The 19,434-nt window shown below is 40.2% G+C and overlaps 3 protein-coding genes across 3 annotated transcripts; 2 read left to right on the forward strand and 1 right to left on the reverse strand.

The window, feature by feature from the left end:
* Positions 1–78: 78 nt before the first annotated feature.
* On the forward strand, positions 79–5,988 carry LOC311260109 (complement C1r subcomponent-like; the record flags this gene model as incomplete). Its single annotated transcript, XM_084357621.1, has 10 exons — positions 79–104; positions 363–576; positions 1,010–1,154; positions 1,541–1,833; positions 1,920–2,082; positions 2,179–2,250; positions 2,629–2,783; positions 2,997–3,227; positions 3,267–3,550; positions 3,732–5,988. The coding sequence occupies 10 exons, from the start codon at positions 79–81 to the stop codon at positions 4,096–4,098; spliced, it is 1,950 nt and encodes a 649-aa protein (XP_084213747.1). The 3' UTR covers positions 4,099–5,988.
* Positions 5,981–13,848, forward strand: tapbpl (TAP binding protein like). The gene is made up of 8 exons (XM_084356654.1): positions 5,981–6,308; positions 7,071–7,283; positions 7,370–7,639; positions 7,735–7,935; positions 9,116–9,283; positions 9,366–9,469; positions 9,610–9,835; positions 9,981–13,848. The coding sequence occupies exons 1-8, from the start codon at positions 6,257–6,259 to the stop codon at positions 10,046–10,048; spliced, it is 1,302 nt and encodes a 433-aa protein (XP_084212780.1). The 5' UTR covers positions 5,981–6,256; the 3' UTR covers positions 10,049–13,848.
* Positions 11,888–18,720, reverse strand: vamp1b (vesicle associated membrane protein 1b). Its single transcript, XM_084356655.1, has 5 exons — positions 17,877–18,720; positions 16,786–16,930; positions 15,987–16,145; positions 15,538–15,589; positions 11,888–13,852 (listed from the first exon to the last, which is right to left on the reverse strand). Coding segments are annotated over exons 1-5 (375 nt in total). The 5' UTR covers positions 17,879–18,720; the 3' UTR covers positions 11,888–13,835.
* Positions 18,721–19,434: the final 714 nt, after the last annotated feature.

The raw sequence follows: 19,434 nt of genomic DNA on the forward strand, positions 1-19,434 counted from the left end.
TGTTACATCAGTGGTCCATTTGTGCATTAGACATTTAGCCTAAAACTACGGTCACACTGAGATAAACTTATTGCCGACATGGGATGGACCTACACTGTTATATGGTAAGCTTGATAAAAACAAAATTACCTTCATTTTGCAAAATTTAGTAATTTTTTCTCTTTCATGACATTTTTTTTTATTAATTTGGAACTACAAAACAGACCGTCTTTTTTAAGGTTCAGTATAGCTAAGTACCATCTATAAAACTAAATCAGTAGTAAATGGTTGCAAACGTTAAAAATGATTGTGCCTCTCTGTTTGCATCAACTTTGGACTATCACCCTCGTTCTAACTATCTAACTGTTTATGCACAATTCAAGGTTTCTGTGTTTGTCAGGAAGAGGGAGTTGGCAGCAGCTCAACTCTGAGCCTGAGATACATGGGGAGGTCCACTCCCCTCAGTATCCGGGGCCTTATCTTCCAAACCAGAAAAAGGAATGGGATCTCTGGGTTCCTGAGAGCTACCAGATCCGGCTGTCTCTAACACTCCTTGATATTAAAGCTTCTTCCGGCTGCTATCAAGACTCTGTGACGGTCAGAGCCATATTTAAACCTAATGTTAAATTGTCTCACTGTAACTGAATTTGAAGGGGAATGAGTTTGTCTTTACACAATCCAGGTTCTCCATGATCAAGAGGTCTTGGGGAGGTTTTGTGGGCAGAAAAATTCAACTGATCACCCCGACAAAGAGTCGATCCTTTCTCCAGGAAACAGACTGACTCTCATTTTCCAAACAAGTGACTCCACTCCAGAGCTTCAACAACACACTGGCTTCTCGGCTACCTACAAGGCAATAGGTAGAGCTTTTCTGGTCACTTCTTTCTTTACTACAATGTGTTATATCCCCCAACTTTCACGAGAAATCCCATCGTAGAACATAATTAACATGGTGTTTTTCCAGGCATTTGCTTCAATAAGATTGATATCAACAAATATATAAACATAACATTTCCCTGATATTACCTTCTCATTGTTAGACATCGATGAGTGTTCAAAACCAGACCCTGGAGATGGATCAGGTCCACTCTGCTCTCAGATCTGCGTCAACACCCCTGGTTCTTATCACTGCTCCTGCCACAGTGGTTACAAACTTCATTTAGACCAGCACACATGTTTGTGTGAGTACTGTTAAAACCTAAATGCACGTTTCTTTGTATGCAGCTTAAAGAGGCATTATGTAAGATATGACCAGAAATATATTTTAAAACATTGAAAAAATTTACCGACAATATAAACAGAATGTGAAGACACAACAGTGTTGACGTTATGTCAAAGATTTCTTTGTATTGTACTGAAATGCAGAAGTTATCATGCTAACTAGCCAGCCACCAACAGCATTGTCTTGCAATACCACTTTGTATTTCTAGAGGCAATAGTTTAGTGTAATAAATAATCAAAATCAACTCACAAAATGTCAAGAAAGTAAATACTCTTACACATATTTCTTTAGGGACCTAAGACGAACTTAACTGCTTTGTTATCTCATCGCAAAACACAGCCGTTGAAACAACAGACACAAAAAATACCAAAACTATTGAATCTCTTGCTGTTGTCATAATAATACCTTCTTTTCCCCCTTGTCCAGTCTCCTGTGTTGATTGTATATTTGACAAGCATGAGGGACATCTGTTCAGTCCTGGGTATCCTGGCCCTTCACCTCCGATTCTGTCCTGCAAGTACATCATCTCTGTGGAGCCCAAATTCACCGTCACTCTAAACTTCAGTGAAAACTTCCACATAGAGAGTGTCCACACTCAGCAAGGTCCCATGTGTCTACATCACTGGCTGCAGGTATTGGCAAAGGTCTTCCTCACAAGAAATGACAATATCTGCCTCAGTGTACATAGATAAATGTTCTACTGCTTCTCCCCTTGTAGGTGACCACCCCAGAAGGGGGGCCAATGAAGCTGTGTGGCAGAAACAGTCCAGGTGTGATAGCTACAAATTCCAGCACTGTCAGACTGGACTACCACACTGATGGTGAAGGCCTGAGTCATGGCTGGAGCCTGGACTACATCACATACAGTGAAGGCATGAGACGTGGTGTTTCGTTTGTTTGACTGTAACAGTTGAAAAACTGCATATGTTAATGTTTGCGTATCATGTTCTTTCCAGAGGTCAAATGTCCATTTCCAGGTAATGTGGCTAAAGGCAGAGTGACTCCTATGCTTACTGAATATTTCTACAGAGACTACATCCACGTGACCTGTAAGCGAGGATACAGGCTGATAATGGTTCGACGTTTTCTTTCTTTCTTTCTTTCTTTCCTTCTTTCACCGTCTGCTTTTTAAGACCAAAAAGACATAGCTTGATTTTCTTTTCTGCTTATTTGTTCCACTGTGTGAAGTAGACGAACATTCATGAAATGTAATTCACTCAGTGAATCCAATTTCTTTGCTAGGATGGTCAAAAGATCACGTGGTTTTCAGCCATGTGTCAAAGTGATGGACAGTGGCAGCTCCCTCTGCCAGAATGCCAGCGTAGGTCTTTTTTGAGCCCAAATTATCTTAAAGAGAAAATACTAGAATCAACTACATTTCTTGAGTCATTAGTAATTTAATATATCCTTGTTTTGTGTTTTTACAGTAATTGATTGTGAAGAACCCAAACCTTTGCTGAATGGAGGGTTGACCGTCCTGTCTGGAGTTCAGAATCAGTATGGTTCTGTTGTTCAGTATCACTGTAATGAACCATTTTACTCTCTCCCTGGGGATGGAAATGGTGAGATATTTACATATATTATTCCAAATATATAATTCATAAAAACTGTTTTTTTCATAAAGCTTAATTAAAAATAAGTGCCATTATCTCGTTCCCTGTGGTCTATAGTTACTTTTACCTGTAAAGCAGATGGAAAGTGGAGATCAAACCAAAACGATGCCACTCTAACATGTATACCAGGTAAATAAAACCCTATGATACTTCACTTTACTTACTTACACTTTCATTAAAACATAGTCTTTTTGTTTGTTCAAATCTGTTTTTGTCTGTCACATCCAGTCTGTGGTAAACCCAGAAAACTCATCTCTACTTATCAGAGGACTGTTGGAGGAAGTGAAGGTCCTGACAATTCCATCCCCTGGCATGTGCTATTATATATAAATGGACAAATAGGAGGAGGCATGGTGATCGCAGACCGCTGGATTATGACTGCAGCTCATATCCTAACACATGATGGCAATCTAGTATCAAAAGATGACGTACGAGTAAGTGGACTACCGTAGTTGTTATCTGCCAATTGCCTCAATGTTTCAGAACTGACATTTATTTCCACCTCTGCTGTCGATTGGCAGATTACCATGGGACTTATCGATGTTCAAACCTCGTTGGGCTCTCATGCGTATGCTGCTTCAGTCCATATTCACCCTGAGTACAACAACCCCAACAGCTTAGACTACAATAATGACATTGCCTTGATCAAACTGCAACACCCAATCACGTTCAACTCATCCATTATGCCAATATGTTTGCCAGCAGAGGGTGCTTCATACGTCACTGACATGATAGGGTAAAGAGCTATCAACTCCCAAATATTTCATGCCTAAATGCTATCTAATTCAATAAATCAGAGTTATTTTTCTTAACTCAATCATTTTGTTTTTTATCAAAATATAAACATTCAGCTTGTCAGACTCTGAATATTTATATTGAGTTCACCATAACTGTCTCCTCTACGTTTTTTATTTCAGATTGGTGTCAGGCTTTACCATTAGAGACACTGACAACTACCGGATTTTAACAAATAACATAAAGTACGTGCACCTCCTTGTGGTGGAGCAGGAGACATGCAGTACTTCAGTGAATGAGCTAAAGAAGACAAAGGACAACTTACCAAGTCTGACAAACAACATGTTTTGTGCTGGAGTCCCTGACGGCGGGAAGGACTCCTGCCACGGTGACAATGGAAGCCCCCTTTCTGTGAAGGATGGCGGGCGGTTCTGGGCTGCTGGGATTGTCAGCTGGGGCGTTGACTGCAGACATCCAGGAACATATGGAATCTATACCAGAGTTGCTAACTACCTGGACTGGATCAACAAGACTATGCAGGAGAAATGAATTAACTACACTTCATCACTCGGCTTATAAAACTGTGTGTGCTGCTGAACAAAAACAGTAACAAATATAGCCGAATAAAAAAAAATTAACTTGACTCGTATTGTCCTTCCTTATCCAACTTACAGTAAACATTATACTTTAATAAGAATTTTGCATTTGAAATAGAATTAAATTATCTCAATTACATCATACAGTAAGTAAATTCTTCTTTGAGCACAATTAACCACAACACGGTCAATACACAACAAATCACACAGTAAGGAAAGGTCACCTATTGATACATGTTTTTAAATTAATGAAAGCAGCATTAGTTGTATTGTATGTTTGTCAGTGTGGTTCCTGAAATTGTTTTGAATTTGTTTTGTTCCAGCTTGCAGGGTGTGTGATATTTCATCACGTAAGAACCGATGGGGGTGCTGTCCCGTGGGCGGCTCTGGCCCGGGTGCCTAAAGGGCTTTGCACCTTGGTGTGGAGCCTCCCGTGTGCCTGGGCTGGGGTGGTCCCTGTTGCAGCGCCCCCTGCGGTCATGGACCATGATTTCTCTCGGTGTGCGTGGCCCCCAAAGGTAGCTTCTTCCTCACCTCAGGTCTCGGTGCCCAGCCATGTCTCCTCAGTCACAGCCAGTGTAGGTGTGTGGGTGTGGGTATGAGCGTGTGTGTGTGTGTCTGTCTGTCTGTCTGTCTGTGTGTATGCCTGCGTTTGTGTCTGAGTGTGTATGTATTTCTATGTGTTTATTTGTGGGGGTGGGAGGTTTGGGTTTTTAAGGTTATTCTTTGTTGTTCTCAGTTCTTCTTTTATGTTTTTATCCTCTGTGAGGCACTTTGTGTTACTATATGTATGAAAAGTGCCATACAAATAAAAATAAAGTAAAAAAAATAAAGTTAAAGAAAAGTCAACAGCAATGACCACTGGTGAAATTGAGGCAAATAGTGAACATTAAACAACATTGTGGTTATAGCCCTGATTTAGACTGGCAGCAACCCCCTAAAATCCAGTTACAACATCAATGTGTCACAAAAAACACAAATCTGTGTAATCATTTTTATAATTTGTTTATTTGTAGGTTGAAAGGAAGACAATATTGATTAGTATTTCTCCAAGTCAAATTTGGTCTACATGAAGATGTAATTGAAATGCATTTAATGTTTCATATAAAATGTCATAATAACGGAACTATAAGCTATCATTTGATCAGTTGATAATATAAAATTATTGATTATTGCATTTTCCCTAATTGCACCTTTTGATAGTGTAGTGGAGTTTAGTGAGTTTACTCCTTATGATTTAGTAGAAAGGAGTAAACTTAAAAACTTTGCTTTTTCGCAGAGATATATGAGGAAACCATCACCACTCTCACGTTACTGTAGAGGTAACACTACAGCTAGCAGCCAGCTAGCTCAACTTAGCTCAAATATGATTAGTAACAGGGGTCAGAAACTAGCTTGCTCTGTCCAAAAGTAACAAAATCATTCTACTAGCATCTCTAAAGCTCACTTATTAAGATAGAATATCTCATTTGTATAGCCAAAGTGTAGGATAGCTGTTTTCAGCATTGTTTACACTGAGTTAGCTAGCCGGCTTGTGGCTGTAGCATTAGCATGTCGGCAAAAAGTTATCAACCGCACTTCTACTACCATAACTACGGGAAGCTCCATCCACGTTTCAAACAAATACAAATTAATCCCCTTTTAAGGACTTCATTACATTAAAAAGCTTTTAAAAAACGAGCTTACAGGTTGATTTCAGTGAAAGACGGTGTGCTGGTGGTGCCTGTTTCCATAGTGACCCATGACCCGCCGCCTGCTGCTCTGTCATTGGACAGATCCTGTCTGCTCACTTTCACTTTTGCACGTTCACTGCTGCTCTGTGCGCATGCGCCGCACAGCGAGACTGGCTCGTATCTCCTCGACTACCTCAAGAGTTTAACAATATATCATCTTATATTCATCGCTATTATATGTATCGCAGCACAGCTCGTGATCGATGGGATGCCAGAAAAGCTGTGAAATAGTCCGTGTTGTGGCTCAGTGAGCTCTCGTTAGAAATCAAAAGTGAAAGTGTGGAGGTGCTTGTGTGTTCTACGCAGTTATTTCAGTTTATCTTGTTGTATTAACGTTTAACATTGTCTGCAACACTTAAAACACAAAAACTAGACTCCATGATGCTGTTTGAAGTACTTTTCTTTGGATGCTTTCTGACGTGCGGTTATGGTAAGAGCATTGATCTTTGCATTTCGATGCAGCACTGATGGTAGACATGGACGTAGTAGTCCTAAAAATGTGACCTTAAGTTGGCTGTCGAGCTCAGTAATAAACTTTCATGTCACAGTGTCTGACAGAGCTCATTATGTTATTGTTTTATAATGCAGCTCTGTGAAATCCTTAAAAAAGAAAGAAAAAAAGAAACACACACATAATTGGCACTAATTATTAATTTTAAGCAAAATAGAGACAGTGTTCATTTTGTACACTTCCATTTAATTAATTAAATTAACTGCTTATCTTGTGTAGTCTGTAATATTAAGTCAGTGCATGGCAGGTCAGATGAACATGCAAGAAGTGTCTGAAAGCAAGTAAACAGTTGAGCACATATGAAGAAAAAAGCTTTCAATAATGAATGAATAAATATTTATTTGGGCTTGAATCCACACAACTAAACAAATAGAAATAGGTCTTAGAACTCTGTCTTATATTTATTTATTTATATTTGTCTGAATATGTGCAAAATTAAATTACATTTCCAGGAAACTTTAAATATATTGAATAGTAATGTAATAATCTTTGTCCTGGTTAATAAAACTCTCTGGGATTAATTTACCTGATTATGTTAAAAATGTGAACTTTTCAGTAAGTTAAAGATGGTTAATCTCCACTATTTTACTGTGTATAGTTAAAACTTGTCACTTATTAAATCCAGACGACAACATAACATTTAAAGATTGTTGATTTATTTTAATCTGTCTTCTTTCTCAGCTAATGGCGTTGCAGATGTGGTACTGTCCTGCAGCCTGGTGGAGGAGGGAGTTGGAATGGGTGGAATGGGAGGAGGCTCCCTTTTCACACGGACTCCAGCCACTCTCGTCTTAAGAGAGGTTGCAGTGGCTCCTGACGAATCACTTGAAACACTCACTCCGTTTGTCCCGCCTTCTGTCCCGGACCCAGATGCCATCCTGTTAGAAGCCAAAGGTTTTCCCTGCCCTCTCTAACTATAAAGTTTGGTGTAATATAAACACAACCCGTGTTGAACTTCTCCTCTCATCCCTCTGTGACAGTCTCATCACCTGAGATCCCCGATGCAGATGTGTTGCTCCACGCCGACTGCAATGAGCAGGAGGTGATGTGTGAAATAAGCCGTTATTCCCCTCATGGATCCCAGGACAGTTCAGACTCTGCTTATTTCATGGTTTCCCTGAATGTGGAGGGAGTTGAGTTCAGCACTGCGTTGATCCTGAAGGCTTTGACGGTTAAGAGGGACCAGTCGACCATCATACAAAATAAACTGGGTCTGCCTCTTAGCCAGTCGGGGACTCTTCTGACTGAGGGTGAGATCTAGAGTTTAACTGTTTCCATTTTGTTTTGTTAGACAGGCAATAACATCAGTCTAACTACTTTGTTGTCTTTGCTTCCTTCCCCTCAGTATTATTCCTGGTGTTTTCCCACATTAAGTCTGTGTCTGCACCTCTGAGAGGTGATGTTCTCCTCAACTGTGGCTTCAAGCAGCAGGAGATACCTTTAGCACAGGAGTTGGGCATTGAATGGCGACTGCAGCACAGGGGGAAAGGGCGAAAAGTGCTTGAAATGAAGACGAGGCTGGACGATGCAGAAGGGAGCACAGTGGGTAAGTGTGTGCCAGTGTCCCTATCCAGGGTCTTAACTGTAAGGATAACTTTTTGTGGCTCTTATGATGGTACATTAGTGCCACTTGGCTTAATTGGTCTGGAAGTTCATGAATAAATAAATGCAAGTGGACTCTAAATGCTAATTTTTGGTGAGAGTTTGAGAAAAGTGCTGGCCAACTTCAGAAACAAGAAAGGAGCCTTGCCAAGCAGCAGTTTTAACATTAAACAAAACTAAATTTTAACTTAACTTATTTGGGATATACGGTTATTTTTTATCTGTATAACTCAGTTGATGCAGAATAAGTAAAAAGCATTTAAATTTGTGTTATTTCAAAAGTTGCATTAATCAGCAGAATATTGCATCATGAAATGAGCTGTCAAACCACAAGACCTACAACATGAATTATGGATAATTACAAAAGTTACAGACAAAACATGAATACTATTGATGTGATCCAGTCTTTGACACCTTCAAGACACCAGTTTGTGTGTTCAATTACTTAACAACATTACTTAACGTAATTTTATTCAAGGTAATGGTGCATTTCAGTAGTTCCCTGGTGACTTCCGGGGAAACACCAGATGATACGATGATGTTCGAAGAAGCACTGATAAAACTTGTTAAATCAAGTAAAAGTAAGAAAGTACAGGCTCTGAAATGTACTCAAGGTATAAAAGTAAAAAGTTTCCCTCTGACAGACATTTCTCTGCAAAGCGAACTGGACCTCACGTCATCTATGTCATTGCCTTTCTCACTACACACCCTTTCTCCCCATTCGAGTCTCCCTCTCTGTCTGTTTATGTCGTGTTACGTCGTTTCATCTCGCTATGTCTGCTGCGTGTAAAATGCACTGATGGGTTGAAATCAGTCACTTGTGATATTTAGGAAGGCGGTGACGCAAAATAAAAACAATCAATGATTCCCCTAAAATGAATTAAAACTGAAGTAATGAGCCTGTTTTTAAAAATACAGATAGAATATAAGAGTATAGAATGTAAAGTAGAGATATTGGTGTTAAAATGTGAGGAATTAAATAAGAAGTCCGACAAAAAATACTTTTAAGTACAGAACGTAAAGTACAGATACCTGAAAAATTGACTTAACTACAACAAACAGCATGTAAGAGGATATTGATTTAAAGCTGTTTATCAACTGTTGTTGTAATTGTTTGTCCTCAGTGCATGAGGAAAGGAAGGGCTCAAGCATGGATGCGGCCCGGGTCGTCAGTGAGGGAGACACCTCTGTGACTCTGACCAAGCTGAAGGTTTCTGATGAGGGGACGTACATCTGTACTGTCAGTGTAGGTCCCTTCCATGCCCAGCAGGTCATTCAACTCCTCATTAAACGTAAGTTTCAATCTAATCTCTCAATTCAGAAAAAATCCACAGAATGTCTTTCACGTCTTCTCTCTGTTGCTCTTTGCTTCAGAACCGCCGCATGTTTTACTCTCAGAGGAGAAGTTGGTAATGAGGGCGAGCTCACCTCCGACACTGAGCTGCCACTGCAATAAATACTATCCACTGGATGCTCAGGTCTGTAACTAGTATGTTCGTAGATAGTACAGTCTTCTATTAGGAGCCAAATCTGTCTCCAGATATGTAATCACAAAAACCTCTATGAAAGGTGCAATACAAATAAAGTTTGATAGATTTATGTTGTTTCTGTCTTTCAGATGGAGTGGTTATCCCTCTCTCCAACAGACACAGAGCCTACATTGTTGCCAGATCAGGGCTCTCTATCCAGCCATCGACAGCATGGTGATGGGACTTATTCCCTGTCATCTCAGCTCACCGTGCCCTCCAGTGTCTCCCCTGGGACTAAAATCATCTGCAGGGTGTCCCACGTGGCCATGGACACTCCCCTGTCTGTCAGTCTGGTGGTAGAAAGTCCACCACCAGGTATTACACTGTACACGTGTGGCTGTTGTGTATTGTTAAAGAAATAGTTTGACATTTTGGTAAACAATCTTTCATCGAGTTAGCATAGGTCACAGGTCTTTCTGTGTATTGTTCTCTTAACTGTTCTGTGTCTTTCTCTCTACAGATTCCTATTGGTGGGTTTTGGGTTTCCTGATCATCACTGTGCTTTTCTTCTACCAGGTCATGAGATAAGTTAGAAGGGGATATTCTTGCAAACAATCCTGACTGGAAACTGAGCTCAGAAAAACATACTTTGTGTCATATGCAGGTCTGTAAGTTATAAGTGATTTTATTAGAAGCCCTCACTGGTTATTTTAACTCTTCTTGCCTTTAACTGAACTGAAAAAAAATCAAATTTGGGGGGAAACTACTGTATTTGAATATTTAGATGTATCATTTTCTATGCTCCGTAAATTTGTTTTTCAATATCATTGGCAGAGGTTTATCTACTTACTGAAGTTGCACTGAGCAGGTTTGGAGCTTGAATTTACGTCACCTGCATAATATGGAATTGTAAGCATTTGCCATAAAACCCACATTTTGAATCCCAAACGATACTTTGCAGCAAAAAACATGAATTACCCACTGCAGTTTCATTATTTCTCAAATACTGTGCTATGAACCGTGCCTACCTGTGGGTGGTGTTGGAAACTTAATTTACATTGTTACATCAGAGTATCAGAGGACTTAAGTTTCTTTTTTACTCTCTGAAGTTTGTAGGTAGTGATAATTAGGTTGAATCGTGCATGTGTAGGCAGTAGGCCCTCTCAGCTCCTCCAGGCTGTGCATTACTGCTCACACAAATTTAATCATGGCACTCATTCAATCTGTGGCACTATGAATATGGGTATCTAAGAGATGACTTTAATAGTTATGTAATTCATTTTGTTCAATTTGTATAGTATATGAAAGACTTTTTTTTCGATGCTGTTGCCCATCAATAAATTTCCAAAGTTGTATCAATCCTAGACAAGACAAGCATCTTAGACTGAAGCGAGATGTTACACGCTAGACGACATGCAATAAGACATAATGTTATTGGTCTGATTCAAACAGGATTGAGTTATTCAAGCCTTTCTTTTTTTTCTTCTTGTTCACACTGTGAATTTTTAGCTTCTTTGTTCCACTGATCAGTACAGGGCCATGGACCTTTTTCCTCCCTTTTTTAAATTTTTTTTTTTTCATGTGTTTCACCTGAGTACTTGTAACTGCTGATATACTGTAAGTTGCCATTTTACTTTCCAACCCCACTCAACCGCCAGTCATTACAAACTCATGCTGTGTGTCCAAACATTGTTAAAACCAACAGAAATTTGTTTTAAACTCTAGTTGAGGTAAAGTGTCAGAAGTTTATTTTCCAAATATGTCCATTTGATGGATTGGTGCAGCTATTAAAAAAGAGTTTTGGGTTCGAATATTTGACTCAGTGTGAATAAAATGCAGCTCCATTGAAAAGTTGCAACATACCAACACATAATATGGAATTAGGGAAATCTGAGGTTTTTTTTCCTGTTTGCACTGTTTTCATTGGTACCATTTTAAATGTTTGTGTGGCTTGTTCTTGCTTGTTTTTGTGTGTGGTATCGATATTGTGACTGTTCTTGTAGTTTACTTTTCACAATGAAAGATTTTGTGACCTAGCAACATTTTTTAAGTTATTTGACAATATCAATATAAGTACATTTATTTAATTAGCTCTATTTTTAATTTTGTTGATTGATGCTTTGTGGTAGACAAATCACAGGGTTTCTCATTTATAAAATGGCTTCCATCAGAATGTGTATACCAGACCTATTCAACTGGCAGCCCTTTGAAAACCCCATTACTGCTCTTTGATCATTTTGTTTTTTGTTAAATCATTAGTTGTGTCTGTTGCTGATCACAAAAATACTAATTTTTTCAAATCTAGCCCTTCTTAAAGAGTAGTTGAATACGCCTGGTGTATACTGTAATAAGAAAGAATTTATTTTTTTTAATAAGGTCTGAATCGGCCTGATGTGTCAAGAGTATATAATAAAGGTCAGCACTCAGTTCGGTTGATGTTTTATTTATTGGCATCAGCAAAAGTGTTAAGCATGCATTTGTTTTTTTCGCAAATCCAGTTGCATCTCATACTGCATTTTCAGGTTGTAAATCACGAAACAATGTTCTCATATCTCATGTGGTAATTACCTAATAATATGTTGCACATTATTATCAGATAATTATGGTTATCTGCTACAATTATGCATAAATGCATTTTTCACATAAAGGTTGTTCATATTTTCTTAATTTGATCAGCTCTCAAAATCAGTCCGAAGAGAGGAGAATTAACTTTTCTTTTATATCCAACAACCCTCCCAGAAAACCTGAAAGAATCTATAAACACATTTTCAGGAGCATAATCTGACAGATGGTACTATTGTTCTATCCATACAATACTACATGTTTTTAACAGTTCACTATAGTAGCAGTTGTTTGCAGTCTCTGAATATTATTTTTGTCTCAAAAGCAGGTGAAATTAACAAAATCTTAACAGACTCTTGAGCATCATTGCATTGCATAAGCAGTAATTATCAGATCAGAAAGACATTATACACAGGTCCTTTAAACGACTAACAAAAGAAAATGTACAATCGGCAGTTAGATTCAGAAATGGCAGATACACAGGTCACACAAATAGGCAAAACTATGGACACCGTTTGCCATGCAAGTTAGAAACAAACACCTCATTTTGGCCGTTACCATACTGCAGGTGACAGGTGAGTCTTTTCATGTGAGTGAGGGGGGGAGCGTTTCTAAATCATGTCCTCTCTCCCGTTTTCCTGCTTTTTGAGGATCAGCTCAACTCAAACAACAATCAAAGAAACACTTTGTCTGCAAACCTTTCCAAACCTGTTTGCTTGAAATGTGACGCTACACATTCATCTGTCTATGGCTGTGACTCTGTCGGAGCAGTCTGCTCATGTGTACGGTAGATTGTCTGTTAGTGGCTGCTTGTCTGTTTGTCTGTGTGTGCATGTTACTATGCCACCACCTGTGGTACAAAGAACCGAGGTAAAGTGAAGCATAGTTATACACCTAATTTATAAATAATTGTTTATCAGTCCAGACTTAACTGTTTTATTTATACAGGACATAAATGCTGCATTCTTACATCTTTTCCCTGAATCATTTCTTCCTTTCCTCATATCCTCACACAGTCTCGTACATTTTTCAAATTTCTTTCTCTTATCGTCTTATTATTGAACATTGCAAACTACATAAGAGAAAGTTAGACAGGAAACGAAAAACGTTACTAATAAAAGCTTATCAGCTAAACTTGGAAAAAGCTATTGGCTACAATGCTTCGAATCACAAATACACACACACGCATACAACAAAAATATCCATAATCTTAATCTAACATGACCTTGTGTTAGTAATTAATGGTGGGAGCAGGTGTGACAGGAGGAGTGTGTTAGTTGGGCATGTAATATCAATTTACAAATGTAGGACTCTCAAAAAAGGTAATATGAACAAGCTTTGGCGTATCTGGGGAAGAAAGGACTGCAAACTCTTGTTCAATCTCCCTGCACATATTCACCACCTGTACATTGTTCATTTCCCCCCAGTGCTCCCTTCAGAGGGCTTAGCCCTGTGTGTTCCCTGTGTCACATGAATTTTCTCTCTCCCTCCTTCCCTTTTCTTTCTTCCTCTTTCCCTCCGCCTGCTGCGTCCTTCAATAATACATGAGGTGCAGAGACAAGAGAGAGTGAGTGAGACTAGACGCTCAAAGGAGTGGAAGAAAGCAAGAAGAAGGGAGGGAAAGGAGGGACGAAGAGAGCAGAGACACCTAGAAACACTACTGTCATGTGTAAGTGCAAGATGGTTTGATGGAAGACTGTGTGAAGAGAGGAAGGAGAGGACGGATAAAAGGGGGCGCTTGGGTTTCTTTTTTTTTTCTCTTCCCTCTCATATCATTCTCAAGTCCGTATCCATCCGTATTGATGGGCTGAGCTCAGTAGAAGAAGTACACTGCAAATGAAGGAGAGGGGAAGTCATTAGTCTAATGGATCTGGCAAAACATCAGCAAATACAGAAGAGTCAGCCGAGCTCTCTCCGTCTGATAAAGTGTTTACAGGTTTGTTTTTACATTTAAAAAAGACTGGTCAGATTGGTGTTATATCAATAATTTACTGTAATGAGGAGTTATGAATAATTGACAATTAGAGCAGAAGCAGGCCGGCCAGATGTGGGCTTGTTAGAGCAGAAATACAAATGATATCTCGGTTCCTCTCCGTGTTTTTCCAGCCAGTGCTGTTTGATATCTACCTTTCTACTACTGTGGTACGTACATTTTAAGTAATGTTTATTGTCTACTTTATACTTTTTTTATACTTTTATTTTAGGTTACTACTAGAATAGGTTTACATCCTTAACACTCAAAAACCTCATCCGATTTCTCAAACTGTCCGGTGCTGCTGCACTGTATTCCCCCTCTGTCTCAAACACTCTGTTTTAGCTCCTGTCTCTTTAAGGCCCCTCCTCCTGAATACCCAGTCTCCTCTGATTGGTCAGCTCAAACACTCTTGATGACAGCACCGGCAACAACATGCCAAACTAGCCGCTAGGCATAAATGTGTGACATGGTGATGTAATGTGATGTCACAGAGTCACAGGATTAAAGGAGGGGCTACTGACGAGGCGTTTCAGGAGCAGTGTTTTCTGTGGGAGAGAGGAGCTTCTGTTGGTGCTATGACCTATTTAGCTTTCAAGATCTCTGACATGCACATGAACATAAAACACTGAAGGGAAGGAAAAAACAGAAAAGCGTATTAAGTCTCCTTTAAGGGGGGATTTCTAAATGGATGCAACTTTTTCTATTGTTGAGGCTTATTGTTGTTCATGATAAGTTGATCTTCTGGGAATTTTACTAGTATGCCTATCAAGTCAACCTTTCTAATTGTGAGCCCTACCTACCTCCAGCTGGTGCTGGATTAGGTCCTCATCAGGGGTTATTAAAGAGTATGTGGCTCTTTGTACTGTTTGGCATCAAAACGTTCACATTGAATAAAGTTTGTTGCCCTAATCCATGCGCTTGGTTTGTATTCCTGTTTTTCCTGATAATTTCTTAGTGCCATCTTTTACCTGCCAGCATCCTTTAAAGGAGCACTATGAAGATTTGAAGAAGAAATTAAAACTCTGAATTTTAATATTTACAATATTAATGAGGTAATAATACAAACTCAGAAATATTTATTGTTTCCATAACTGAATAAACAAGTTGTTCTCAGAGGAAAATAAGGTCCCCAGAACACTGTTTGAAGCTAGAAAGGTGGCAGGGTCCGCCACATATAAAAAAAACAGTATGAAACTGTGTTGTCCTTTAAGGTCAGTTTGTTTACTCACCTTGTTCAGTCATGAAAACAAAGAGTTTGTTTATTTAGTTTGTTTGGGCATTAAAAATGTGTGAAGATCTTTCACTTCTGATTAAAATATCGTCCCCAAAACTACATAGTGCACCTTTAAAAAAATCATCTCTGTATCTTAATTTCCTGTAAAATTAACAGCACTAATACATAAACACTATCACATACTGACAGGCTAACACCATATGAGCAGTTATATGCTATTCATAAAAGCCTGTACATCAACCTGTCTGTCATAGACAGTCAATAGTCGTATCAATCTTTGTATTAATATCAAGATCTTCTACTCACAGAATATTATTCCAACCACAATGACTCCAATGATCCCCATCATGATCATCATCTGAAAGGAGAAAACAACAACATTAAGTGACCCTCCGATTGTGTGTGCAGTTCTAAAAGAAATATTAAAAGACACCTGAGATTATTTGCGTTTGCTGTAGTGGTGCAATCTCTTGAGTATTTCTGAGTTGCTACAATAACAGACCTCTTTTTTCTCATTTTCCCCAAAGCATCTGCTCAGTCTTCCACAGCAGCTCATTAACAGATTAGTGTGTGGAACAGACGCTGTGTGTTCACCTCAGCATGAACAGTAGTTTGATGCTCTAAAATAAAAGAGCTGAGGATCTGATTCAAACACTCTAATACATAATATACCTCTGTACATCACTAATAGATTATATTGTGAGTATCTTTCGGTAACAACAATCTGTTTAATGCACCCACACTAATGTGCTCACCTTGCAGTTCTTCCACCAGTACTTGTTCTTTAGCTTGGCTGCGCAGCTTTCAAACTGGGAGGCTCCGGCTTGGAGAGCGTCCGCCCTGTCATCCAGCTCTGAAAGCTTCTGGTCCCTTTCCAAAACCTTGTCAACATTCACCCTCATGATGTCCACCACCTAGCCCACAGCGGCGAGGATGAGAAAGCATTTGGCAGGGGTGGGGTGGGAGGGGGGAGACAAAGAGGATGACAAGCATGGTTAAAGGAAAGCAACATGGGGGACAAAAGGCTTTCTGAAGCTACACCCCATATCATAAATGAGTAGACGCTATGCATTTGCAAATTGCAGCATTACATACGAGGCTATATTTAGTATGTTAAGGAAAAGCCCCACAGATTTCTTTTCTGTTCAAGGTAAAAACCCAACATTTGTTTTGGAAACCGTCAAAACATGTGGCTGCACAAACTTTTGAGTCCACATATTTATCTTTCTTTATTCTTATCCAAAGTTGATTTTCTTTTTAAAATGCAAGAAGTCTGAACACAAGCATTTGATGTAACTCCTTGAAGTTTATGAGTTACTTGGTCATTAGTCAAATAGGTTTTCTTCTTTATCACAAAAAACCTTGTATTTTAAGTGCTGTAAATTAAATTATAACAATCCATTTTAATAGGATAGAATAAGAACAGAGTTTTCCAGAGAACATAAGAGCAACAACAGCATTTTTACATGCTGGTTTGTCTCTGGCTTAAGCACTGTGCATACACAGTAAATCCAGATATTTCTTGACTGACGCATCGGGCCTGCTCCAGCTCACCTCTTCGACTTGGGCCTGTGTCTGCTGTAGCCTGCGGTTGCTGGAGGTATTGGGTGGGCCTGCAGGTGGGCCGCCGCCTGGGGCTCCATCTGCACCGGGGGCTCCTGGAGCACCGGGGGCTCCGGCTGCGGCATCTGGGGCAGACCTAAGATGAAGCACGAGGAGGAGGAGGAGGAGAAATTGAGTTGATATTCTGATAAGTGATGTATGTTCATCTCATGTAGAGAGCACTTGACTTTATTCTCATTGGGAAAAAAAATGCTGAGATCTAACCTTTAGCACATAACAAAAGAAGACAACTGCACATCATGCAAGGGATGTAAAGGGGATGAGAGGATGAGGAAGAGAGAGGATGAAAAAAGGAGCAGGTGAAGGATGGGATAGGATAAAAAAAGAAGATGCACCGGTAAGAAAGAAAATATAGGCCACATATGGAAAGCAAGAAACATAAAGTCCTCTGAGAGCAGGAGATTATGGTGGGAACAAAAGAGGGGAGAAGTTCTTGTGATGGATTACAGCGAGCTGGGCCGGATTTAGAGGAGAAGGTAAGGCTGGAAAGTGAGGTGTGGAAAGGGTGAAAGGGTTAATCCAGCAGAGGGGAGAGGAGGAATGGGTACCGGAGGTTTAAAACTGAGCAAACAAGCTCCTCAGCGGATCATGCCTGGTGGACAATTTAATATAAATCACAGCCACTGCAGCAGCAGGACGAAAAAGTCATGAAGCATCAGTCATTTGACAACAAAGCAGGTGATGGTGACCTCAAACCCTCAGAACCACAATGAGATATAACATTATCATTTTTTTCCGTGTAAAATGATCTAAAAAGCTCAAAATAACTCTACCCGAGGCTCTAGAGTGGCAGCAGTCAACCCCTGCATACATAATTCAGTGATGCTGTGACGGAAAATTTTACTTGCGTCAGCAAAATCCATCAGGCTGAAAGAAATCAGTTCAGTTTCAGAGCCCCTCATTGAAAAACATGCAAGGAAATGAGCTGGTTTGAATGCATTTTCATCTAGAGCAGCTTGAGAGAGGTTTTGCATTTTGTTGTAGTGAAAAGAGCGCAGCAGAAAAGCCGCATTAATACTCACATCTTCTATGCAGCTGTTTGAACTGACTCACGGCCAGCGGAGGAGGATGAGGAAGAGGAGGAGGAGGAGGAAGAGGAGGAGGAGGGGAGGCAGGAGAGGGAGGGTCTGAAGTACAAGAAGAAGAAGAAGAAGAAGGAGAAGAAAAAAACAACAGCAGGATCAATGAAAAAAAAGAGACGAGGATTTCCAGGCAGTGGCGCAAACAAAAGTCCAATTTCTCAGTGAGTGAAGTGAGTAAAGTGGCGTGCGGACAGTCAGCAGAGGAGGGGGACTCTTGGCGCAGTGGAGCAGATCTTCTAGCGGTGCGTTTATACTGCAAGTCGTCAGCAAAGTACCGCAATACCGAGACACGTTCAAAGGCTCAGGTGATAATTCACTGTGTGAGCAGGAAGTGAGGGAGCTCAGGAGAAAAGTACTTCTGAATTATAATCCATGCAGGATGAATGGTCATAAAAAAAATATCCACGGATGCTGCTTCCAGCTCGTCCGAGTGATGATGCTGGCTTTATAGAGTCCTTGCAGAGCTGCTGCTGCTGGAGGCTGAGGCGCAGCGGTGATTGGCTGCTCGCTCGAGTTGCCTCTTCTGAGAGCTACTGGCAAATGCGTGCAATTTCAAAAATTAAGGGAGACGACAAAAAAAACAGAAGAAGAAAAAAAAAGTCCAGTCATGAGAATTCAGTTGTCTGTCTTGGATTTCTGTCACCCCCCACCTCTCTCTCTCTCTCTCTCTCTCTCTCTCTCTCTCTCTCGGATGTGCGTGTTGTGCGGTAGTTTCGCCCGTGCAAAGTGCTGTGGCACTGTAAGGCTACTGCAATAATGCGTCTCTCCTCCTGCCTTCTCCACTTGGACTCGTAACGACAGTGCGGTACCCCCCTCCCCCTCTTCTCCTCTCCTCTCCTCTCCTCGTCTCCCCTCCTCCCCTCCTCTCTCTGCCTTCACACTTTGCAGTACTGCAGCTCTCTGTGTCGGATAGGGCGGCAGGACGACACTGCGGTACAGTGGATGCCTACAGAGTGTTGACTCGACTGTTTCCTCCCAGGCCTGGGATTCTCCCCCATCCTACTGCTCCTGCATGACATTTCCCTTTGTGTTTGCTCTCATTTAATCCCGACTCCCTTTGAGCCTGCAACCTCTGCTCCCTTTTACATTGTGATCATCAGTTCTGTGCATGTGTAAGAGTGAAGTCAGCCGTGAAAAAAAAAAAGGGAAAAGTCTCAGGAGAAATGGCCATCAGAGGAAGGGAACATGAAACAAAACAAAATAACACATATACTCTATATTGCCAAATGTATTTGGACACCCTTATCTGCATATTCCTTGCACTTTGGTTCTGTGGATGTTTTGGACTTCCATCCAAGCACACAAGGACATTTTGGACCAGTGTCTCAAACCTTTTTTTTCCACTGGTGATCCCTTAAATCAAATAATTTGTTTTTCCCACAGTTTGTATATGTTTGTGAGCTGTAGAAAGACAAACAATGTGGCACAATTTGTAGCAGATGCATGTTTTTTTTTCTTTCTCTTATCTCAGGGCCACTCAGATGTACCTTATGGTCAA

Source organism: Pagrus pagrus (assembly GCF_965226575.1).
Source record: "Pagrus pagrus genome assembly, chromosome: 7".
Classification (NCBI taxonomy): Eukaryota; Metazoa; Chordata; class Actinopteri; order Spariformes; family Sparidae; genus Pagrus; species Pagrus pagrus.